Source organism: Mesocricetus auratus, unplaced genomic scaffold (genome assembly GCF_017639785.1).
Source record: "Mesocricetus auratus isolate SY011 unplaced genomic scaffold, BCM_Maur_2.0 Super-Scaffold_100025, whole genome shotgun sequence".
NCBI lineage: Eukaryota > Metazoa > Chordata > Mammalia > Rodentia > Cricetidae > Mesocricetus > Mesocricetus auratus.
In genome coordinates this window covers 20,231,204-20,256,975 of record NW_024429206.1, presented here as the reverse complement: position 1 = coordinate 20,256,975, position 25,772 = coordinate 20,231,204, and the positions used below count along the sequence as shown (strand labels likewise).

Here is a 25,772-nt window from a genome sequence, read left to right as displayed (position 1 = left end):
GGGACGGAAAGATGGCTCGGGGGTTAAGAGCACTTAATGCTCTTCCAGAGGACCAGGGTTTGAGTCCCAGCACCCACATGCAGCTCACAATTGTCTGTAACTCCAGTTCCAGAAGATCCAACACCCATAGCAAAACAGTAATGAACATTAAAAAATAAATAGGGCTGGAGAGATGGCTTAGCAGTTAAGAGCACTGACTGCTCTTCCAGAGATCCTGAGTTTGGGTCCCAGCAACCACATGATGGCTCACAACCATCCACAATGAGATCTGGTGCCCTCTTCTGTGTGTAGGCACACTTGCAGACAGAATGCTGTGTATGCAATAAATAATGCAAAACAATTTAGAGAAACCCTGTCTTGAAAAACCAAATAAATAAATAAATAGATAAATAACCCTTTTTAAAAAATCACATGGAGTGTGGCAGTGGTGGTGTATGCCTTTAATCCCAGTATTCAGGAGGCTGGCAGATCTCTGTGAGTTCAAGGCCAGCCTCATCTAAAGAGCGAGTTCCAGGTCAGGCTACCCTGTCTCAAAAAAACAAAAAACATAAAAAAATTAAAAATCATATGGAGCCATTGTATAATAACTTCATAAGCACCACCCTTCACTGGACTACTGACGTTTCCAATGAAACCACACATCTCTTGCCAGCTTTTGTTTTTTGTTTTGAGATAAGGTCTCACCTAGCCCTAGGCTGGCCCCATCTTGCTACATAGCTAAGGATGGCCTGGAAACCCTGATCCTCCTGCCTGTCTCCGGAGCTCTAGGATTATCAGGCATTTGTTACCACAGCTGACTCCCTCTGGAACTTTTTGGCCTTGAATTTGCGTCCTACTACAATATCCCCTTCTGTTATAACCAAAGACCAGGAAGGAACAGGGGGAATGGCTTGTAGCCTAGTAAAGACCTGTTTCCAGAACCGGAAGGTAGGGGTCAGGGGTAGGGGTAGCCGGCTGAGGGAGGGAATTCAATTCCTCCTGAGAGGGTCTCCTCTCTCCCTGCCTTCTCTGCATACTCACCAATGTTCCTTCCGCTTTCTCTTTAATCACCCCCACCCCACCCCGAAGTTATTTCTTCCCAGCATTTAAACCACTCTTCTTTAATTTAAAAAACCTTTCCCTAATCCCAGCATATTCCCAATGTAGCACATACATTGAGCCATCTGCTTCTGATGTCTTTTGGATCCAGCCTGAATGATGAATGTGATCATATTGCTCCTTATTTAAACAGCAAAGAGGGAAGAACTCCAAACTCCTTAACCATCCCCACTCTGCCCTGTCTTCACAAGAGCGTGTGTGACAGGGCTGGAGAAATGGCCCGGCAGTTAAGAGCACCTGAGGCTCTTGCCGATGATGGGAGTTCAGATCACCCCACCTACATCGGGCTGCTCATGACGGCCTATAACTCTACCTCTTGGGGAGCCGATGCTCTCTTCTGATTTCCTTGGGTACTCTGACACACTTGACTAGACACACACATACACATGAATTAAAAAATAAAAATAAGTATTAGGTCTAGAGAGATAGCTCAGCAGTTAAGAGCACTGACTGCTCTTCTAAAGGACCTAGGATTGAGAGGTAGAAGCAGGCAGATTTCTGAAAGTTCAAGGCCAGCCTGGTCTGCAGAGCAAATTCCAGGACAGGCCCCAAAGATACAGAGAAACCCTGTCTTGAAAAAAAAAGAGAGCCAGATGGTGGTGGTGCACACCTTTAATCCCAGAACTAGGGAGGCAGAGGCAGGAGGATCTTTGTGAGTTCGAGACCAGCCTGGTCTACAAGAGCTAGTTCCAGGACAGCCTCCAAAGCCACAGAGAAACTCTGTCTCGAAAAACCAAAAAGAAAAAAAGAGAGGGAAGGAAGGAAGGAGATAAGGGAAGGAAGGAGATAAGGGAAGGAAGGAAGGAGGGGAGGGAGGGAGGAAGGGAGGAAGGAAGGAAAGAACAGACAAGTCATGAAGAGTAAGCCAGTAACCAGTGTTCCACCATGGCTTCAGTTTCAGTTTTTTGTTTGTTTGTTTGAGACAGTGTTTCTCTGTGTAGCGCTGGCTGGCCTTGAACTCACCCTGAAGGCTGGTCTTGAACTCAGAGATCTGCCTGCCTCTGCCTCCCTAATGCTAAGATCAAGGCATATGCCACCACTGCCTTGCAAGGACCTTTTTTTGGGTGGGGGACAGGATTTTACAGAGCCCAGAGTATCCTGGAACAACATTGATTTTGTTGTTTTTTTCAAGACAGGGTTTCTCTGTGTAGCTTTGGAGCCTTTCTTGGAATTTTCTCTCTAGACCAGGCTGGTCTCGAACTCACAGAGATCTGCCTGCCTCTGCCTCCTGAGTGCTAGGGCTAAAGGCTTGTGCCATCACCACCCAGCACAACCATGAATTCTTGATCCTCCTGCCTCTACCTCTGAAGTGCTAGAATTACAGCATGTACCACCAGATCACTATTTCAGTATACCTTCTTTTTATTTGGTTCTTCCTTTTTTTTCATTTTTTTAAAATTTAAGTTCCTTTCTATATTTTTGAGACCAGAATAACTTTTAATCAAAAGGAAGATGAAAACACTAAAGGAAAAAAAACTGCTTTTGCTGTATTATGCCCTACAGTGCAGCCATAGAAAAAATGCTTGTAATAAAAATCTGTACCTAGCTATAGTTGTTATGTTATATTTGTTTACACTGTAAAAATGTGTCTCTGCCTAAGTCAACCTCTGATTGGTTTAATAAAGAGCTAAATGGTCAATACCTAGATAGGCAGGAGAGAATGGGTGGGACTTGCAGACAGAGAGAGAAATCAGGAGGGATGTAGATAAGCTATTTAACCAGCAGATTTAGAGCAAGTCTGATGTGCTGTAGAAAGAAGTAACTGAACCATGTGGTAGAATATGGATTTATATATTAAAAATGGGTTTAGTTATAAGAGCTAGGTGAAAAAAGCCTAAGCTAAGACCAGACTTTTATAATTAAAAGTATGTCTCCAGGTCATTATTTGGGGGCTTCGGTCTAAAGACAGTCCGTTAAGAAAGCTTGCTACACATGGGTGTGTGCTTCTGTAACCCCAGCACCTGGAAGACCGAGGCAGGAGGGTCATGAATTGGAGGCCAGCCGGGGCTACACAGCACTGACATTACAAGTGTGCAGCACTTCTGATCGTGCTGGAGTCAGTGCTCAGTGTTTGCAGGGGGAAATAAACACAGAGGACAAAGGCGGTAAGAGTGTTGTAAAAAGATGTGTCCTGTTAGCAGAGCACTGGACTGTGAGTAAGCAGAACACCGGGCCGTGAGTAAACAGCATGCGGATATGAGTAAGTAGAGCAAGGGGACATGAGCGGAAGCAACTGGATTTGAAAGGCAGGTTGTTGGGTACTAGGTGGGAAAATGCCTTTCTAAATTGTATTGCAATATATATTATATCATATATATTGAAAGCACTTTATAGATTATAGACTATAGCTCAAAACCCTACTTGATGACTGTGGTAGCTAACTGGGCTTCTGGGTCTTTAGTTCTGGCTTCATTAGCACAGGGCTTAAGAACCTTTGACCTCAGAAGGGAGGGTGGGGGAGAGAGGAGGAGAGGAAGAAGAGGGAACTGTGGTTGGTATGTAAAATAAATGGAAAAATGTTAAATAAAAAGTAAAAAAAAATCTGGGCATCAGGGCCACACACCTTTAATCCCAGCACTCAGGAGGCAGAGGCAGGCAGATCTCAGAGTTCCAGGCTAGCCTGGGCTACAGGGAGAATTCCAGGACAGGATCCAAAGCAATACAGAGAAATCCGACCTCAGGGGAAAAAAAAGGTAAAACAAAAACAAAAACTTTTGACCCTTGAGCTCCTGTTCTAGTAGCACCTGAGAGGCTGAGACAGGAGGATTGCTCTGATTTTAAGGATATCCTGGGATACAGAGTTGAGACTCTGTTTCAGTCCCCCAAACTAACAAAGCCAAACATAACACCTGGCAACATTGACTCAAGAATGTTTTCCCAGGGTTCCTTGGGAAAATTGAGTTTTACTTGAAGACTCCTGTGAGTGAAGGTCATCTCAGAAAATCAAAGGCAGTGTCCTCGTGTTGAATGCTCACCTTCAGCCTGCTGTACAGGTCAAGGCTAAGCTGCATCTACTCTCTGCCAACTGTTTCTCCAACACAGACTTCCCTGATGGAATCCACAGTCAGATGTGCAGTAGATGGAAGCTGACTCACAGTACAAGGGAACTCGGGATAGAATACGTTCCAGACGACAGGAGCTGCAAACTGGTGTGATACAGCAGGGGGCCAGGAAGCTGGTTCTTTGGCAGTGCCTGTGTGAGGGCATATGTCTTGGGGACCTCTACAATATGGAATGTGGCCTGTGATGGGTCCCAGTACCACAGATTTTCATGTTCCCTGAAAAAGTCAGGGATCTAGGGAGCCTGGCTCCCTCCCTCCTTCCTTCTCTCCCTCTTTCCTCTGTTTATTATGTAGCCCAGGCAGGACTGAAGCTTGCAGCAATTCTCCTGCCTCATTCAATCTCCTAAATGCTGGGATTATAGACATGAGCCACCATGCCCAGTTTGCAGTGATTTTTTTTTCACAGAATGTTTTCTATTTTTCCTATGGACAGGATCTCTAGTAGCATAGGCTGGTGTACAGATTACTGTGCAACCAAGGATGACCTTGAACTTCAGGTCCTCCTGCTTGTATCTGCAGAGTGCCGAGACTCCAAGCCAGCACCAATGTACTCTGGTACATTGTACAATGTACAATTATATCCTCCCCTCCCCCACCTCTTTTTTTCTTCGTTTGTATAGCATTTCCCAGACTTTTGTTTCTCCAAAGTTTCTTTGTGTAGCCCTGGCTGTCTCAGAGCCTGGAACTCACAGAGATCCACCTGCCTCTGCCTCTCAAGTGCTGGGATTTAAGGCATGCACCACCACCGCCGGGTTTCCCAGACTTTTTTGGGGGGGGTTCTTTTTTCGAGACAGGGTGTCTCTGTGGCTTTGGAGGCTGTCCTGGAACTAACTCTTGTAGTCTAGATTGGTCTCAAACTCACAGAGATCCGCCTGACTCTGCCTCCCGAGTGCTCGGATTTAAGGCATGTGTCACCACCGCCCGGTTTCCCAGACTCATTTTAAAGGCTTATTTTTTTTTTTCTGTGTGTGAGCAGCGGTTCTCAATCTGTGGGTGGTGGTCCCTTGAATGACACTTTCACAGGATGACTATCAGAAAACACGTATTTCCCATGGTCTAAGGAACCCAGACACTGCTCTTCTATCCTTTTCCAAGCAGTCTGTCCATATGCTGACATACCCACATGGTACCAAGACTGTATTAAAGCATTAGGAGGGCAGCTTTAGGGGGGAATAGCTGTGAGTCACAACTACCACTAAATCCTGATATGCCATTAAGTCCCTGTGTTCTTAATAGGAAAAGCATAGCCAGGCGTTGGTGGCGCTCGCCTTTAATCCCAGCACTCGGGAGGCAGAGCAAGGCATATCTCTGTGAGTTTGAGGCCAACCTGGTCTACAGAGTGAGTTCCAGGATGCTCTCCAAAGCTACACAGAGAACCCTGTATGGAGGGGGAAAAAAAAGGAAAAAGAAAAGCATAATTCTATATCATGTGTGCAAGGTGAGTCTGGGTAATAGCTATTTGAAAAAAAAAACACCTCTTGTACACTTTAAAGAGATAATTCTGGCAATGTCTTTGCTGTGTACAACTCCCATCTGTCCCAGTGGACAGACTTGAAGTCTCCTGTCTGTGTAACCTTGGATGGGGACCTGAAAGAGATTTGAGAATGACAACATACGTGACATGCTTAAGCCTAAAGGGTGAATGTTATTTAAACATTGTATTCAATGCTCCTATTTGAACATTAGCCACAGCTGAATGAGTGCTATTATTAAAAATTAAAAACTTTATGTATTTTGATTTTTTGAGACAACGTTTCTCTGTGTAGCCTTGGCTGTCCTGGAACTAGCTCTACAGAGAAGGCTGCTCTACAGGGCTGACATTTAGTTTTCATTCAGAATGTTTTTTAAAATAGTATGGAGGGCTGTAGAGATGGCTCAGAGGCTAAGAGCACTGGCTGTTCTTCCACAGGTCCTGAGTTCAATTCCCAGCAACCACATGGTGGCTCACAACCATCTATAATGAGACGGTCTGATGCCTTCTCCTGGGTTACAAGCATGTACACAGACTGTATGCATAATAAATAAATAATTTAAAAAATAGTATGGAGCCGAGTGCTGTTGGCACATGACTTTAATCCCAGCACTTGGAGGTAGAGGCAGGCAGATCTCTCTAAGTTTGAGGCCACCCTGGTCTACAAAACAGAGCTAATTCTAGGACAGCCAAAGCTACACAAAGAAACCCTGTCTCAAAAAAAATCATGGGGAGGGGCTGGAGAGATGGCTCAGAGGTAAAGAGAACTGAGTGTTCTTCCAGAGGTCCTGAGTTCAATTCCCAGTATCCGCATGGTGGCTCACAACCGTCTATGATGAGATCTTTGTGCTCTCTTCTGGAATGAGGCAGAACAGTGTATACATAATAAATCTTTCAAAAAATCAGGGAGAGAGGGAGGGAGACACACATACATAGAGACAGAGAGACAGAGAGAGAGACAGAAAGACAGAGAGAGAGAGAGAGAGGGAGGGAGGGAGGGAGAGCAGGACAGGACTCTTAAAATGTTATCTGTGTGTCTGTGATGCTTGTGGAAGGCAGGATAAATTTTGGGAGTCATTCTCTTCTTTGTCCGTGTGGGTTCCAGGGATTGTCCATAGGTCATCAGGTATGTCACCTCCATCCACTGAGCTGTCTTTGCCACTCCAGGGCAGGACTCTTGAACAAGAACAATGGAATAGAGCTATTGATGAATCGGGAAAGCAAGCCACGTCTGTATTAAGGATGTAAGTATCAGCCGGGCGTTGGTGGCGCACACCTTTAATCCCAGCACTCGGGAGGCAGAGGCAGGTGGATCTTTGTGAGTTCGAGGCCAGCCTGATCTACAAAGCGAGTTCCAGGAGAGCCTCCAAAACAATACAGAGAAACCCTGTCTCGAAAAACCAAAAAAAAAAAAAAAATAGGATGTAAGTATCTCAGGAGAGAATGGCAGTTATAAAGACTCCAAGGCCTGTGCTTTAGTGATAATTGGGATGAAATGCTCATTTTGTTTTGCGGTGTTGGGGATTGAACACTGGGACTAAGCACTTATTAAATAGCACTTGTGCTGAGTTATAACCTCAGTTTCTGTGATATGCTTTTAATAGAATTACTGTAGAACAAGGTGACTGTCCCATTTCATGTTTTTTTGCTCACAAACTCTGTTCATGGGTACATGTTCCTTGGCTGGCCTGGAATTCACTATGTAGACCAGCCTAGCCTTGAACTCAAGAGAAATCTGCCTGCCTCTGCCTCTAGAGAACTGAGATTAAAGACACCAAAACAGGTTCAACTAGTTTATACAGTCCAATGCCACCTTCCAAGGGGATGGTATTGCCCACAGTGGGCAGGGATCTTCCTACTCAGTTATCAAGCAACCCCCCCCCACTGCCTTGTCAGTGTGACAACCCTTTTTTTGTGTGATATTCCTTCTTACACATATCAAAACTCAACAATGAGTTCTGGATTGCAAAGGAGGATTTATTTTATTTTATTTTTTGGTTTTTACGAGACAGGGTTTCTCTGTATTGTTTTGGAGGCTGTCGGTCCAGCCTGGCCTTGAACTCACAGAGATCCGCCTGCCTCTGCCTCCCGAGTGCTGTGATTAAAGGCGTGTGCCACCATCGCCCGGCCAGGAGGATTTATTTTTACACCTGTCTTTATCCACCAGTTAAACAAAAACCCATACAAGTGCTACGGTGTGACAATCTGTTATTTATTTATTGATTTTTCTTTCTTTCTTTCTTTTCTTTCTTTTTTTTTTTTTTTTTTTTGGTTTTACAAGACAGGGTTTCCCTGTATTGTTTTGTATTTATTGGTTTTTCAAATGACAATCTTATCTAGGGAATTGCTCAACTGAGGTTTTCCTTCTTAGGTGACTCTGGGCTGTACCAAGTTGAGAGTTAAATCTAACTAGGGGACTGGAGCACAGTGGCTAAGTGTGTACTGTGTTTCCAGATAACCCACCTTTGTTTTCTAGCACCCACAGCAGGTGGCTTACGACTGCCTATTCTAATTCTAGTTTAGGACTGCCTATACTAATTGCAGCTTCAGGGGATCCAACACTCTCTTCCGGCCTCTGGGGTTACCAGAATGCATATGACATATACATAAACATAATTTTTTTAAAAGATGTGTGTATGTATATATGCATTATGCATACAGTGTTCTGCCTGCAGGCCAGAAGAGGGCACTAGACCTCATTATAGATGGTTGTGAGCCACCATGTGCTTGTTGGGAATTGAACTCAGGTCCTCTGGAAGAGCAGCCTCTCAGCCATTTCTCCAGCTCCTACATACAATTTTTTTTAAGCTAACTAGGACATTATTAGGATCTCTTTTCTAAAATGGGGGCTACAGCACTCATATCAAAGAGTTGCTGTGAGACAAGTGACTAGAACTCAGCAACTGTTGAATACGGCCTATTGTTATTGTTGGCACAGGGTCTCACAAACTCCAGGCTGGTCCTGAACTCAAAGAATGGCCTCAAACTTAAGACATGTAACTCCCAAGTGCTGGGATTACAGCATGTGCTACCCACTTAATGCAGGCTCTATGGCTTGAATCCATGGCTTCAGGCAAGCTAAGTAAACATTGTCAACTGAGCTATATCTCCAGTCCCCACAATATCTTACTGTAATGCACCTGGTGGTGCTGTACACCTTTGATCCCAGCACTCTGGAGGCAAAGGCAGGCAGATCTTTGAGTTCAAGGCCAGCCTGGTCTTCAGAGGGAGTTCCAGAACAGCCAGAACTACACAGGGAAACCCTGTCTTGAAAACAAACAAACAAACAAACAAGAACTTTCATCCTGAAGTAGTGATGCATATATTTAATCTCAGCACTCAGGAGGCCAAGACAGGCAGAAGTTGTGAGTTCCTGGCCAAGGCTTACATTGCAAGTTCCAGGACGGCCAAGGCCACATAGACCCTGAATCAGTCACTTCCCAAAATGCCACCCCCAAAACCAAAACCAAACTTTCAGAGATGACATATGGGTAGAATTCTTTCTTATAAAATATCCTATCTTGGTTCTTCCCAGTTCACTGTGTGTGGTGCATCTGTACGTGCAGGTGTGTGCATGTGTGCAAATGTAAGTGTGAGTATGAACATGTAGAGGCAATTATCCAATGGCAGGTATGGTTCTTCAGGACACAATCATCTTTTTTTTTAAGGCAGTGCTGCTCATTGACCTGGAACACAGAAGGTACGTTACGCTAGCTGGCCAGGGAGCCCCGGAAATCTGTCTCTACCTCCCAAATGCTAGGATTCTAAGTGTGGGCCACTACACCAGCCTTTCAAAAACATGGCTTTTAAAGATCAAACTCAGGTCCTCAGACTTTTGTTGCAATCACTTTAGCACATAAGTTAATCTCCCCAGCCCTGTGATCTCCTCTTTACAATTCAGAGCCCAAGTACTTTCAAACTGGAAACCAGTTATCACCATGATAACTTGGGGTGGGGGGGTGGGGAGGGAGAAAAACCCAGAAGAGTTAAATTGCATTCTTACTGTTCTCTTTTAATTGAAAACCCTAAAAAGGCATACCCACTGGAAACTACTTACTTAATAGCTAATTAGTGAGGAAAAGATTGAAGCAGTAAACGTAAAAACTGTCAAAAAAAGACTTGTTGACCAACATGGAGGAACTCAGTTACAGTTGAAAATACTTTTAACAGGTCTTTCAGGTTTCCTGCAGAAAATAAGAAAAAAACAAGAATCAATTACCCTCCCAAGCCTTACAAGAACACTGGAAGTTATTAGTTCTCCCCGTTGAGATAAGGTGCTACTCTAGCCCGTGGTGACCTGAAACTCACAATAAAGACCAGGCTGGACTCCAACTCATTATCCTACTGCTTCTGCTTCCTGAATGCAAGGGTCACAGGTCAGAGCCTTGAGTGGGTTGTTTTTGTCATTTTCGTTTAGACAGGGTCTCAAGTAGTCGAGGCTGGCCTCAAACTATGTAACCAAGGATAACCGTAAATGTTTGCTCCTCCTAAGATTATTGCCATGGGTCCCATGTAGACAGCGCTGGGGACTGACCCTGAAGCGTTATGCAGGATAAGTGAATACCATCAAATGAGCTCATTCTCACCTTCCCTTCTCTGTCTCACGTAGCTCAGGCTGGCCTCAAACTGACTATGTAGCCAATGATCTTGAGCTTTTTATCTTTTTCATTCAAAAAAATGTCTGTTTGCCTAAATATATGTCTGCGTATGACACGCATGCAGTGTCCACGGAGGCCAGAAGAGGGTTTGGATCCCCTCACATTGGAGCTACAGATGGTTATGTGGCACCTGAGGTAACTGGGTCCTCCGCAAGGGCAGTAAGTGCTTTAACTGCTGAGCCGTCTCCAGACCCGACCCTGAACTTCTGACTCCCTCTTCACTTTCCTGAGAGGCGTACAGGTGTGCTCCACCATACCTAGTTTTTGTCTTGTGTTTTGTCAACTTGACACCTACCAGGGTCATTTGGGACGACAGAGGTATCAGATCAGCCTGCAGACAAGTCTGTGGGGACATTTTCTCAATGACTGATGTGGGACAGCCCAGCCCACTGTGGGCAGAATCACCTGGGGTAGGGCAGGAGGTCCCAGGAGGTATAAGAAAGGCAAGTGAACCTCTGTGGACCATGCTTCAGCTCCTGTCTCTGGGCTCCTGCCCTGACGTCCTTCATGATGGACTGTAAGCTTTACAATGAAATAACCCTTTCCTGCCCAGTCGCTTTTGGTCATGGTATTCATCACAGCAACAGAAAGCAAACAAGGAGAGACTGTTTTGCTTTGAGACAGGGCCTCACCCTGTACCCACGGCTGGCCTCAGACTCAAGTAGTACGACACCAGTCTCAGTCTCTGGAGCACTGAGATGGATGACAGGTGTAAGCTGCCCCGCCAGGATGTTTGTCTTGAGACATATCCTGGCATTTCTGACCTAGGCCTTTCTCACCTAATTGCAAACTTCCAAAGCGTACTTTCACTAGCAGCCAGGAAACCCCTGGGAGCAGGTGAGTCCAGTTACAACTAAAGCTGGGAAGTCTTAGGAGGGTGTGAGAGGTGAGCATGGCGGCACAGACCTGTAGTCTCAAGGCTAGAGAGGTTGAGGGTTGCCACAAATACCACGCCACCCTGGGCCGCACTGGGCCTTATCGATAAAACAAAACAATACCTCATGGGATCATGGCCCACGCCTGACATTTCAGTATTTGGAGGTGAACACGGGAGGATGAGGAGTTCCAGACCAGTTTAGGCTATATGAGACCGTGTCAAAAAATAAAAAAGGTCGGGCAGTGGTGGCACATGACTTTAATCCCAGCACTAGGGAGAGTCGGGCAGATCTCCGTGAGTTCGAGGTCAGCTTGGTCTACAGAATGAGTTCCAGGGCAGCCAAGGCTAAACAGAGAAACTCTGCCTCAAAAAAAAAATAATAATAATAAAAATAAAAACAGGAAGGAAGGCAGAAAGCTAGGCATTGTGGCACATGTCTTAACATTCTAGCTCTTGGACGCTGGAGACAGGACGATCTGGAGGTCAAGTTAATCCTCCTCTACACAGTGAGTTCGAGACCAGACTGAGATATGAGCTATTCTATTCCCTGCCCACCGCCAACGGGCTCTGCCTGCCCGTACCCGCTCAGGAGAGGCGCGTGCGCGGCCGCGGTTGCAGCTGGCGCTGGCGGCGCTTGCGTTGCGCGTTGATCAGTATCTGCGCCACCTTGCGCTCGTGGCCGCCTGGCACCTGGCGGTTGGTGCGCAGCTGCTGCTCGCGCCGCGTCCGGCCCTTGCTGCGGCCAGCTCCGGAAGCCGGGAAGTCACGCAGGTAGTAGTAGTCCAGGCTGTCGTACAGCTCGTCATCGAAGCCCGCAGTGGGCAGCGTCTCCGGCGGCGGCGGGCGGGCTCGAGTCCGTGGGCGGGAGACGGAAGGACGAGCTGGCAGGTCCATCGCGCCGCTGCCCTCCGCCCGCCGCCGCCGCCGCAGGCTGCTCCGGCCGAAAGGTCCCGCTATTGGCTCCGCTGTAGGGGCGCACCCTCTGTGACCTCACAGAGGGGCGTGGCTTCTAGGCAAGGCTTCTTTGTTCCAATTTGGGAATTATTATGAAATGTTCCTGTGGGGCGGCATTGTTAACACCTATAAACCTTCTGGTTCCGTTGGTCAAAAACCTGAAGGGACGGAACAAGTGAATGTGACTCAGTGGGTGAGTGCTCACCTAGCGTGCACGAAGCCCTGGGTTCCACCCCCAGCACTGTATAAATCCGGTGTGGTTGTGCACACCTGTAATCCCAGCACAGGGATAAGAGACGCAGACCCTTTTGACCGAATGTATTGGCTAGCCCAGTTTGGGTTCATTTTTGCGAAAGGAAATAAGTTTACGGAATTATTTTCACTTTGCTCGTGTGGTTTCTTTGTGTGACATGATGATTCTTTTCAACACTACTTTTTCATTGCTATAACCAAATACTTGGCAAGAATCGGTTTAGAAGAGTGTATTTTGGCTCAGAGTTTGAGAATACATACAATCAGATGGGAAGGCACGGTGGGCAGGATCATGAAGCAACTTGTTCGTATTTACATTGGTCAGTCAGGAAGCAAGAATGGGGAAATTCAAGCGTCTTGCTTGCCTTCCCGCCCCCACCCCACCCCCACTCCCGCCTCCATTTTTATTCAGGTCTCCAGACCACTCCACTGGATGGTGCTGCCCTACCTCAGGGTGGGTTGTCCCTCCTCAATCTGCAGTCTCTGGAAACTCCCTCAATGGACACACCCAAAAGCATGCCTCATAAATTGAGAAGACATCCTAAGACATCCTGACTGACCATCCTAAGTAGTCTCTTAGGACCGATGGACAGGAACGAGTTCTCAGTGGTTAAGACTGCTCTTCCAGAAGCCCCAGGTTCCATTCCCAGCACTCACGTGGTAACTCACAACTGTCTGTAACTGCAGTCCCAGGGGAACTGAAGCCCTCTTTTGGCCTCCTTGGGCACCCATACATACAGGCAAAACATTCATTTGCACAAATAATAAATGCATCTAAATTTTAAAATTGTGTGTGTGTGTACTACATGTGGATGTCAGAGGCCAATTTTTGGACGTCTGTTCTCTCCTCCCCAACCTGTGGACGATGTGGGTTGAACTCAAATTATCAGACTTGGTAGCAAGTACCTTTACCTGATGAACTATCTGAATGGCTGCAATATAGTCATTTTAAAGAAAAGCAACCATTAGTAGACACCATCCTTAAAGAAATTCGGGCATTGGACTTAATACAAGCATTTGGGGGATTAATCCCAGGGTCTCAAACCCACTTTGCTAGTCCTCAGGTCAATGAAAACAAGTCAAGCTTACTGGGATACAACTGTAGTACCAGCACCCAGGAAGTAGAAGCAAGGACAGCCAGGTCTCTGTGAGTTCAAGGCCTGCTTTGTTTACATAGTGAGCTCTAGGCCAGCAAGGGCTACATAATGAAACCTTCTGTATATGTTTCGCTTACTGGTTGATGAATAAAACACTGTTTGGAAAATGAGACAGGAAGATAGGCGGAACTAGGAGACAAGGAGAATTCTGGGAAAGGTAGGCAGAGAAGCACTGGAAAGGGTCGCCATGTAGCAGGGGAAGGAGTAAAAGGGACCAGGCGAGACAAGAAAAATCTAGCAACAAGACCACATCTCCAAAAAATGATAAATTGATTAGACTGTGAGTGGCTGTAATCCCAGCTCTCAAGTGGGCAGCTGAGAGAGTTAAAGTAAAAACATGGACAAAGGGTTAGAGAGACTGGTGGTGGTGTTACACGGCTTTAATCCTAGCACTCAGAAAGGAGAGGCAGGTGGACTGCTGTTGAGTTCAAAGCCAGCCTGGTCTACAGAGTGAGTACTATGAAAGCCAGAGCTATACAGTGAAACCCTGTCGCAAAACAAAACAAAAGTTAAATTAAGGCCAAAGCATGAGGATCTGCAAGGTCCATGACATCCAGGGCTACTACATAGGTAGACTGTCTAAAACACCCAGTAACACATATCTGTAATCCCAGAATTTAGGAAGCAGAGGGCAAGAGAATGGGGAGTTCAAGGTCATCCTTGGCTACCTATCTTTGAAGAAATAATAGATCTGGGGAGATGGCTCAGTGGGTAAGAGCATTCATTGCTCAAGCATAGGGACTTGAGTTTGAGTTCCCAGCATGCACATAAAATGCCAGGTGTGGCTGCATAGACCTTTCCCCTCATCCCTGTAGAGGGACCAAGAGAGACAGGCACAAGAGATTCACTGGGGCTTGCTGGCCAGGCAGCCTAGTCAAAACGGGCAGGTTAAGTGAGAGACCAAGAGAATACAAAGAGTAATAGAGGAAAACACTCAACATCCTCCGTCACCGAATATGTGAATGAATGGGGTATAAGAGCATGCAGGTGAGCACTGACTGCTCTTCCACGGGTCCTGAGTTCAATTCCCAGCAACCACATGGTGGCTCACAACCATCTACAATTCAATCTGGTGCTCTCTTCTGGCATGGAGGCAGAGCAGCATATATGTAATAAATAAATAAATAAATCTAAAAAATACTCTTTTAATAAAGAGCATGGATGTGCTTAAACACACATATAGAACCAGGCAAGAACAAAACTAAAAATAGCGGTTCAAGGGGGCTAGCTAGCTACACAGATCTGACGACCAGTGTTCTGTCCTCAGGTCCCACAATGTGGCAGGATGGACAGATGGACCCACATACACTCACATACACTACCACTCACTCATTTACTATGCGCGATAGTTTGATTTGAATGTGATTTTCCCGCACAGGCTCATGTATGTGAATAGTTGGCAACAATGCTTGAAGAGGTTTAGGAGGTGTGGCCTTGTTGGAGAAATTGTATCACTAGAAGTGGCTTTTTTTTTTTAAGATAGGATCTCTCTGGGTAGCCTTGGCTGTCCTGCAACTCTCTCTCTAGACCAGGCTGGCCTCTAGATCTGCCTACCTCTGATTCCCATGTGCTGGGATTAAAGGCATGAACTACCACCAACTGGAATAGAAGTGGTTTTATAAAAATTATCTTGTTTGAGACAGGGTCTCACTATGTAGCTCTGGAACTCTGTAAAGCATTCGTCATCATATCTAGCACTGACAGTGAGCTTGAATTGTGTCATTTCCCAGTTTGCCAACGCTGCTCCTGCTTACAGTAAAGGGTGTGAGCTCTTGCTGTCCTGCTCCAGCCACTCACTATGCCTACGGCTTCCAGGTCATGAAGGAGTTAACCGTCTGGAACCATACGCCCAAGTAAACTTCTATAGGTTGCCTTGATCATAGTGTTTTATCACAGCAACATACAAGTAACCAATACAGTTTCTATCTAGACAGGGTCTCACTCACCATATGGCTCTGGCCAGCCTTGAACTCACAGAAGCCCATCTGCCCCCTAAGTGCTGGGATTAAAGTTGTGGAATGCCACACCTGGCCCAAATAAATTAATAAAAAAAATTAAAAGTCAGCTATTAAATAATAGTGTGGTTACATCTCCTAGTGGGATATAACTTACACAAGGTCTCTCCCAATGCAAGAAATAATCAATATGATATGCTGGCTACTTTTTTATTTATTTATTTATTTACTTATTTATCTTTGGTTTTTTGAGACAGTTTCTCTGTGGCTTTGGAAGCTGTCCTGGAACTCACTCTGTAGACCAGGCTGGTCTCGAACTCACAGAGATCCACCTGCCTCTACCTCCTGAGTGCTGGGATTAAAGGAGTGCGCCACCACCGCCCAGCTACTGGCTACTTTTTGGCTACACAAACTAGAATTATCTGGGAAGAGGAAACACAATTGTGAAACTACTTCTATCAAATTGCCTGTAGGAAAGTCTGTAGGGCATTTTTTAATTTAAATTTAATCTTAATCAATAAGATTTAGTTATTTGTGTGTGTCAGTGTTTTGCCTGCGTGTGTATATCTGGACCACATGCATGCTGGTGCCTGGGGATGGTCAGAAGAGGAATCAGATCTTCTCAACGTTCCTAATGCTGTGACCCTTTAACACAGTTCATGTTGTGGTGACTGCCAACCATAAAATTAATTTGTGGGGCTGAAGGAATGGCTCAGCAGTTAAGAGCACTGGCTGCTCTTCCAGAGGACTGAGGTTCAATTCCCAGCACCCACATGGAAGCTCACACCTGTCTGTAACTCCAAGATCTGACACACAGACATACATGCAGGCAAAACACCAATGCATATAAAATAATAAGTAAGTTATAAAAAATTAATTTGTTACTATTTCGTAACTATAATGAACTTTTTTTTTTTTTTGGTTTTTCGAGACAGAGTTTCTCTGTGGCTTTGGAGGCTGTCCTGGAGCTAGCTCTTGTAGACCAGGCTGGCCTCGAACTCACAGAGATCCACCTGCCTCTGCCTCCCAAGTGCTGGGATTAAAGGCATGCACCACCAACGCCCGGCTTCTATAATGAACTATTAATGTAAACATCTGATATGTAGGATGTATTTTCATTGTTTCAAGCTGAACATCATTAAAGCACAGTGATTAATCCCAAAAAATGATACGTATATATTGTGAAATATTTATTTCTAATTACAAATAAATAATTTGTCTTGAAACATGGTGTAGCATGGGTAACAGTCTTAATATGATAACAGTAGCTGGGTAGTGGCAGCAAAGGTATTTTTTTTTTTTTTTGGTTTTCCGAGACAGGGTTTCTCTGTATTGTTTGGGAGGCTGTCCTGGAACTCACAGAGATCCGCCTGCCTCTGCCTCCGGAGTCCTTGGAATAAAGGCGTGCGCCACCAATGCCAGGCTGGCAGTGAAGGTCTTTAATACCAGCACTTGGGAGGTAGAGACAGGTGAATCTCTATGAGGTCGAGGCCAACATGGTCTACAATGCAAGTTTCAGGACAGCTAGGGCTACATAGTCAAACCCTGTCTCAAATAACAACAACAAAATCCAAAAAGCAAAACAAAACCCAAACAAAACCCACAAGAACTTGCTACATTTTGCACACACAGTATCTGTAAAAAGCCAATGTCAGTGTGAAGGTTGAGACTGCTTCTTCCTCACCAGATCAGAAATTCTCGGGGTAGTCTTTGCTAGAGCACAACGAAGATCATTTTCCACAGCGAGCCTGCGTCTGTATTTAGACTTGATAACCAACAAGCTGGAAAAGCCTTTTCCACAAAGATGTGTTGTTGGAAATGGAAGGAGGAGGCGCAGCACAAACTCAGACAGAACGGGGTATGACTGCAAACACTTGACCCAGAATCGGGTAACTGGCAGTGTAGAGAAGTCAGTCCTCGCTGCATCGCTGTTAACAAGCTCAATGAACTCCTCTTGCGCTGGCTCAGGGACATCTTCCACATGGACTGTGAATGGGCTTCTGGCAAGGGCAAATGGGACGTCAGGTAGGTTTGGAAAGTACCATGAAATTTCTTGTGTAAGCATGTGCAAGTGTTCTTTCACAGAAATTATCACTGTAATCCTTTTGGAGGGTTTAATGTCATGTCCCTCAAAGAAAGCAGATAAGGTAGGCAACATGTGTATTTTATTTTCACCCAAGTTTTTTTGCCAAAGCTCAAGTTTCATTTGGAATGACTGGATCTTTTCAGACAAATCGAGGCATGTCGCATTTGGCTCTTGCAGTGATAAATTTAACTCATGTAAGATGGCAAAGATGTCCACCAAATAAGCCATTTTCTGCAATTCACTTTCATCACTGAAAAGTGCCTCCAACTGCGGTCTTCCTTTCTGACTAAAAAACATTTTGAATTCACCACGAAGCTCAAAAACACGTTTTAAAACTGATCCACTGGACAGCCACCTCCCCTCAGTATGGAAGAGCAGAGCTTTGTTCGGAGCGTCCAAATCATCACACAGCTGTGAAAACAGTTGACTGCTTAAAGTGTTCAACTTTACGAAATTGACAGAGCTTACGACGCTCTGCATGACTTCTTTTAAGTCTTGTGGCAGTGTCTTCATTGCTAATGTTTGCAGATGAATCATACAGTGAGTTCCGATGACTTTCGGGGACTCGTTCAATACCAAATGCTGAAATCCAGACTGGCATCCTAGCATAGCCCGAGCGCCATCTGTGCAAACACCACAAACCATTTCCCAAGAAAGCTTGTGCTCCTTCAGAAATGAACCAACTCTTTCAAATACATCGTGTGCAGTGGTTGCTGTGTCAAGAGGTTTGCAAAAGAGAAACTCATCTTTAAAGTCGCCACCATTGATATACCTCACGTACATCAGTAACTGAGAACAGTTCGCAACGTCTGTGGATTCATCCAGCTGGATACTAAATATTGGAAGTGGAGCAGATTTAATTTCCTGGATTACCTGATCAAGAATGTCAGCAGACATGTCATCTATTCTTCTGCGAACAGTGTCGTTAGATAAGGAAACTGCACTCAACTGTGTAACAAATTCATCTCCGATCATAACTCCCACACTGTCTTTGGCTGCCGGCAACAGTAAATCCTCAGCAAAGGTGTGAGGCTTCATAGTCCTGGCGATTCTGAGTGCCACCAAATATGAAACTTCAACAGCCACTACATTCTGTTTGGGAGACTTGATGCCAGTGTCAAGTCTGCCTTTCTTGAGTTCATCAGCTTTGCTTCTAAAATAGCTGATATCCTTGCCCGCAAAGCTCAGGTGCTTGCTATCAAAATGGCGCTTTAGTTTGTTTGGCTTCATAGATTCTGCTGATAGAACGTCACCACAAATGACACACTGCGGTTTCTCAATTTCTGCTGTAATTTTTGAGGTAAAACCATACTGTAAGAAATCTTCATTGTATCTTCTTTTCTTAACCTTTTTCTCTACACGATCCATTCTTAGGGGATGGCCCTCTGATGAAAATAATACACAACAATAGCTTTAATAACACCAAAGGTGAGCCGGGCGTTGGTGGCGCGTGCCTTTAATCCCAGCACTCGGGAGGCGGAGGCAGGTAGATCTCTGTGAGTTCGAGGCCAGCCTGGTCTACAAGAGCGAGTTCCAGGACAGCCTCTAAAATAATACAGAGAAACCCTGTCTCCAAAACAAAACAAAAAATCCACCAAAGATGATACATGGCATAGTTCAGTCAACAAAGTAAAGTTTCCTATGATTTACCATTCTCTGTGAGGTTTTTGTTTATTTGTTTGTTTCTTTTTTTTAACATACCTGTTACTATTACAAGGGGGAAGTATTCCCATCACCCACCACTGAACATTAAAAACCCACTGGCACCAAGTGGTGGTGGTGGTGGTGGTGGTGGTAACACATGCTTTTAATCTCAGCACTTGGGAGGCAGAGATAGGTGGATCTCTGTGAGCTCTAGACCAGCCTGGTCTACAGAGTGAGTTCCAGAATAGCCAGGGATAATTGTAGAAACCCTGTCTTGAAAAACCAAACAAACAAAAAACCAAACCAAATAAAACAAAAACCCCAAAACCACAAGCAGCATCCAGATTAAGTTCCCATAATACAGATTTTTTTCTATAGTAGTTGATAACTTTACAGTTTATGGTTTTACATTTACCTAGTAATTACAATTCCTGAAGTATCATTTTACTTCCAATACTGCTGCTTGCAACACAGCAACTGCTCCCTGCACACACGTGACTGGCCTGCATAACTGTGTTTTGGCACTAACCGTGTCACATACACCTACATTTGTACAGGATATATGTGATGGGGTTGGCACAATGATATCATCACACTGGTTATGCCTATGTGGGCTTATTTGTGTGTAGGCAGACCTGCCCAGAGACCATGGCAGAGCAGGGTCTCAGTCCCTAAGATGATCACAAATCTGTGTTTTCCAATGACCCTAGATAACCATAGTGAAAGAGTCTTGCCACCCCAGAGGGGTCACAACAACTCCCACTTTGAGAGTGGCCACCCTAGAGGGTTCAGGACTGTCACTGTGAGCAGATGGACAGGTCACCTACCATTTGCAATTGTGCACTGTCGCAACACCTCCTTGAAGCCCTCCCACAGTTGAACTTCACCCTGGTCCTGAGCACACTCCAGAAACTGTTTGATCTCAAGAGAGCAAGGCCCACGAGACTGCTGCTCCAGCAGCTGGGCTCCCTGGGGCTCCTGTGGAGACACAACATTAGGTACTCCGGAGAAAGTGTGGGTGTACACAGGAGTGGCAGTCACAGACTCAGCTGGGGAAACAACTAGAAAAAGGTGCAAATGTAGTTTTCCATCCAGTAGCATGGTAGTAAACCATTTCAAGGCAGAAAGCAAGACAAATATTAAGGTTAAAGAACAAAGATACCCTCTCCAACTCAAACCAAAAAACAAACACATGGCAAATCAGGTCATCTGAAGTTCGAATGGAAGAGTGATTCTATTAAGTCTGTGGTTAGTATACACAGGCTCTGGGCTTGTTCCTAACATTGTAAATATAAAATCAAAACAATTTAAATCTTGCTAGAGGCCAATGGAGGTAGTGCACACCTTTAATCCCAGCACTTAAGGAGGCAGGGGCAGGCAGGTGTCTGACCAAGGCAGGAGGATGACCATGAGTTCAGGGCTATCTTCAGTGAGATCCTCTCCAAAACAAAAATCATCTAACAGGGAAAATGGCCATTTTACAGAAGCTGGGCTGGACTGTCATGATTCCAGTCTGTTCTATTTATTGATGCTTGTCTAAAGGTTAAACTCAAGTCATGCCATGCGGCTTTTCTGTGTGATGCTCAAACACGAGTGTGTGTGGGTGTGTGTGCCCAAGGGGAGGCCAACCAAGACATGGGGTGTCTTTCCTCTACCACTCTCCATCCTGTTGCCTTGAGACAGGGCCTCTCACTGAAACGGTCATTTCATCCCAACCGCCAGCCAGCCAAGCTGAGGGATCTGCTCGTCTCCCTCCACAATGCAGGAGTTACAGGGATGTATGGCTACGCCTGACCTTTTGTGGTTCACACATGGGTTTTGATCTCGGGTATGCATGGCTTCAGAGTAAGTGCTTATTCACTGAGCCATACCCCCAGCAGCCCCCACTTAGCAAAAGGGAGGGGGAGGCACACCACTTTGTACTTATAACCGTGGATCCTAAAAGTAAACATGCAAGTTCTTAGCAGCTGCCCAGTGTTAACACAGAAAGGAAGAGCTGCCCCAAGTCTTACCTGGTAAGTGATGTCAGGCCTTGCAGGCTCGGCACTGCCTCCTCCACCGAAGCCCCCAGTGATGGCGTGACCCAGGGTGTGACCCACTGCAGAGCCCACGGCCACACCAGCTGCAGTGGTTGCCATCTGGGCCATCAGGCCTGGCTGCCTGGGTGCAGCAGCAGGGGAGCCAACTGCGGATGGTGCGGCTGCTGCTGCTGGAGGATGAGCTGCAGGCGCATGTCTCGGAGCAGCCCTCATCTGAGGGGCCCGGCTAGGAAAGAAGAGAACAAAACTCATCAGATCCTAGTTCCAAATGGCTTTGGACTTTACTGAAGGAAGGCAACAAGCCAGGTTTGGTGGCACACGCCTGTGAGGAGCCGCCCTCGCTATCGCTATCGCCATTAGAAGATGGCGCTGACATCTGCTGTCAGTTGGAGTTTACCGTTTAAGCTGTGCCTCACCCGTCATCTGGGGTGATGAGCAAACCACCAATCCCGGCTCTACACGTCTCACTCGGAGCTCCTAGGCTTATATAAGGGGCTGGGTTTCTTAGCTTGGGGTCTCCCTTTCAGAAGCTGATCATCTATCTCTCAAGATGTATTAAAGCTTTACTGCAGAAGGATCCGAGTGTCCTGCGTCGTTCTTGCTGGCGAGACGGTAGCGCGGGACATCTGGTGCCGAAACCCGGGAACTCTTCAACATCGCCGGCGCCGCGGGAGACCCCTCGGAAGACGGGGCGGATTCAGAACTGCAGGGACGTAAGTTCAGAGAGGTATGCTTTATCCTGAACACCCCTTTTCTCGACTTTGGCCTTAGTTTGTCATCACCGTGGGACGGGTCAGTGGAGGCTTTGGTGCTAGTCCTGTTTGTCCTTCTTCTTCATCGTGGCTGGTGCTGACAGAACGGTGCTGTCAGTCTGGTAAAGGAGTCGAGCGCCGTTTTTTAGATAAGCCGCCAGCGCGATGGGGTTGTCACAGTCAGTGGTTACTGCCCTACAGACTGTGCTAAAACAAAGAGATCTCAAAATTGCACCACGAACACTTCAAAATTTTGTGAAGGAGGTAGATAGAGTGGCACCATGGTATGCTTGTTCCGGGTCCCTCACTGTGGCCTCATGGAACAAGCTAGGTAAAGAACTAGACAGGAAGCATGCAGAAGGAGATCTCCGCTTAGGTACCAAAGCCATTTGGAAGCTAGTTAAAAACTGCTTGGAGGATGAGGCCTGTCACCCTGCTATAGTAGAAAGTCAGGGAACCTTAGAGGAAGTTCAGGATAGCATGTCAGAAACTGAACGGAGTGAGAGAATGGGAGCTCGCAAAAGGAAAGACATGTCTAAGAAAAAAGGCCCTCCCCAAGAAGTTAAGAAAGGGGGAGAGAAAGAAGGGAGTGATCATTCACCCCCTAACAAATCTAAGAAAAAGAAAAAGCCAGAATCTAGCCTATACCCTACGGTAGAGCTAGAAGCCTTGGAGCTAGATAATTCCGATTCTGACACTCTGGATTCTAGCGAAGAAGGTGGTCTAGAGGAGGAGGTGGCACGGTATGAGGAAGAAAGATATCACCCTGATAGACACCGGCCGCTGAAAACAAAATGAATGTGAGGCCACCGCCTATAAATCCGGCGGGCTCACGCCCCTCGGCGCCTCCGCAGTATGAGCTTCGGCTGAATACTGGTACTGACTCCTTTTTACCTTTAGAGGAACGGAGAAAAATACAAATGGCTTTTCCAGTATTCGAGAATGCAGAAGGTGGAAGAGTACATACCCCCGTAGATTACAATCAAATCAAAGAATTGGCCGAATCCGTTCGTAATTATGGGGTCAATGCTAACTTTACCACAATACAGGTGGAAAGGCTTGCTAATTTTGCCATGACTCCCACTGACTGGCAGACGACAGTGAAAGCAGTGCTTCCCAACATGGGACAATACATGGAATGGAAGGCTCTCTGGTATGATGCATCCCAGGCGCAAGCTAGAGTTAATGCCACAGCTGAAGATGAGAATCAGAGGCAGTGGACATTTGAAATGCTGACAGGTCAGGGTCAACATGCCCTTAATCAAACCAACTACATCTGGGGCGTCTATGGTCAGGTGTCGGCCGCCGCTATTAAAGCATGGAAGGCCCTCACAAAAAGGGGAGAATCCAGTGGACACCTTACAAAGATTGTCCAAGGACCCCAAGAGCCATTTTCAGACTTTGTGGCCAGAATGACCGAGGCCGCCGGTCGCATCTTTGGTGATTCAGAACAAGCTATGCCCCTGATTGAGCAACTTGTCTATGAACAAGCAACCCAGGAATGTCGAGCGGCTATCGCCCTCGCAAAAGCAAAGGTTTACAAGATTGGCTCAGAGTGTGCAGGGAGCTGGGGGGACCCCTAACCAATGCAGGACTAGCTGCCGCCATTTTACAAACGCACAGGCGTAGAGATTTATCTAGTCGAAAAGCTTGTTTTAATTGTGGGAAAATGGGGCACCTTAAGAAAGATTGTCAATCCCCTGAAAGAACAAGAGAACTGGAGCTTTGCCATCGTTGTGGTAAAGGTTATCATAGGGCTAGTGAATGCAGGTCAGTCCGGGATATGAAAGGGAGGCTTCTGCCCCCTATTGAAGAACCCAAGGTACCCCAATCAAAAAACGGGTCACGGGGCCCATGGTCCCAGGGCCCTCAGAAATATGGGAACCGATTTCAGAAAAGCAATCAAGAGGAAGTAGAGGCTTCCGAGGAACCCCCGGAATGGACTTGCGTGCCGCCTCCGACTTCTTACTCATGCCCCAAATGAATGTTCAACCGGTCCCAGTCCATTCCCCTGGACCTTTGCCCCCTGCCACCATTGGGCTTATTCTGGGCCGTGGCTCCTTAACTTTACAGGGACTCATTATATATCCTGGGATTGTTGACCCGTATCATAAAGAGGAGATTCAAGTTCTCTGTTCTAGCCCTCGGGGTGTATTTTCTATAAAGCAGGGAGATAGAATTGCACAACTGGTGTTGCTGCCCTCCCTCGGGGATGGAGAAACCTACACTTTACAAAAAAGGGCTATGGGATCTTCTGGAAGTGATTCAGCCTATCTGGCTATACCCCTAAATGAGAGACCTACAATAAAATTGTTAATTAATGGAAAAGAATTTGAAGGGATAATGGATACGGGAGCAGACAAAAGCATTATTTCACTCCATTGGTGGCCGAAGTCTTGGCCCACTGTTGTTTCATCTCATTCTCTACAAGGTCTTGGATACCAGTCCTCTCCTGCCATCAGTGCCTCAGCCTTAACCTGGCGGAACGCTGAGGGCAAACAGGGATGTTTTACCCCCTATGTGTTGCCACTCCCTGTAAATTTATGGGGACGGGATGTGTTACAAACCATGGGCATGACCCTAACTAATGAATACTCCCCCAGGCATCAGCCATTATGGCAAAGATGGGGTATACAAAGGGTAGAGGCTTGGGTAGGCAAGAACAAGGCAGAATAAAACCCATTACGCAACATGGAAATCGGGGTAGAAAAGGACTGGGTTTTATTTAGGGGCCGTTGAGGCTTCACGACCCATACCGTGGAAAACAGAGGAGCCGTTATGGGTCTCTCAATGGCCTCTATCCTCTGAAAAATTAGAGGCTGTCACAAGATTAGTGCAAGAACAGGAACGGCTGGGGCATCTAGAGCCTTCTACCTCCCCATGGAATACACCAATTTTTGTTATTAAGAAGAAATCTGGGAAGTGGAGATTACTCCACGACCTGCGGGCCATTAACAATCAGATGCATCTTTTTGGCCCTGTTCAAAGAGGACTTCCTTTGCTTTCTGCACTTCCTCAAGATTGGAAGCTTATTATTATAGATATTAAGGATTGTTTCTTCTCTATTCCACTTTACCCACGGGATAGACCAAGGTTTGCCTTCACTATCCCTTCTCTTAATCATATGGAACCAGACAAGAGATTTCAGTGGAAGGTACTGCCGCAAGGCATGGCCAATAGCCCAACAATATGTCAGCTGTATGTGCAGGAGGCTTTGGAGCCAATTAGGAAGCAATTTACATCTTTAATCATGATCCATTATATGGACGATATTCTTATTTGTCACAAAGAGTTAGATGTTTTACAAAAGGCTTTTCCCATGCTGGTGGCTGAATTAAAACAGTGGGGATTAGAGATTGCCTCAGAAAAGGTTCAAATTGCAGATACAGGCCTCTTTTTGGGCTCAATGATTACTCCCAAAAATATAGTTCCTCAGAAAATAGAAATTCGCAAAGACCACTTACAAACATTAAATGATTTTCAGAAACTTCTGGGAGATATAAATTGGTTGAGGCCCTTTTTAAAAATTCCATCTGCTGATCTAAAACCCCTCTTCGATCTCCTGGAGGGTGAGCCTCATATCTCCTCACCCAGAAAATTTACCCCTGCCGCCCACCGAGCCTTACAGATGGTGGAAGAGGCCTTACAGGAAGCACAATTACAACGTATTGAGGAGTCACTACCTTTTAATCTGTGTGTTTTTAAGACAGCTCAATTGCCAACTGCAGTCCTGTGGCAACATGGACCATTACTTTGGATTCATCCAA

The 25,772-nt window shown here is 45.9% G+C and overlaps 2 protein-coding genes across 2 annotated transcripts; both read right to left on the bottom strand.

Annotated features, from left to right (window-relative positions):
* Positions 1–9,622: 9,622 nt before the first annotated feature.
* Positions 9,623–12,255, bottom strand: Nupr2 (nuclear protein 2, transcriptional regulator). The gene is made up of 2 exons (XM_013120717.3): positions 11,748–12,255; positions 9,623–9,815 (listed from the first exon to the last, which is right to left on the bottom strand). The coding sequence occupies exon 1, from the start codon at positions 12,058–12,060 to the stop codon at positions 11,752–11,754; it is 309 nt and encodes a 102-aa protein (XP_012976171.1). The 5' UTR covers positions 12,061–12,255; the 3' UTR covers positions 9,623–9,815; positions 11,748–11,751.
* Positions 12,256–16,967: 4,712 nt separating this feature from the next.
* On the bottom strand, positions 16,968–21,520 carry LOC101840397 (zinc finger BED domain-containing protein 5-like). Its single transcript, XM_040731401.1, has 3 exons — positions 21,227–21,520; positions 20,042–20,192; positions 16,968–18,955 (listed from the first exon to the last, which is right to left on the bottom strand). Exons 1-3 carry the CDS (start codon positions 21,503–21,505, stop codon positions 17,136–17,138), a joined length of 2,250 nt encoding a protein of 749 aa, XP_040587335.1. The 5' UTR covers positions 21,506–21,520; the 3' UTR covers positions 16,968–17,135.
* Positions 21,521–25,772: the final 4,252 nt, after the last annotated feature.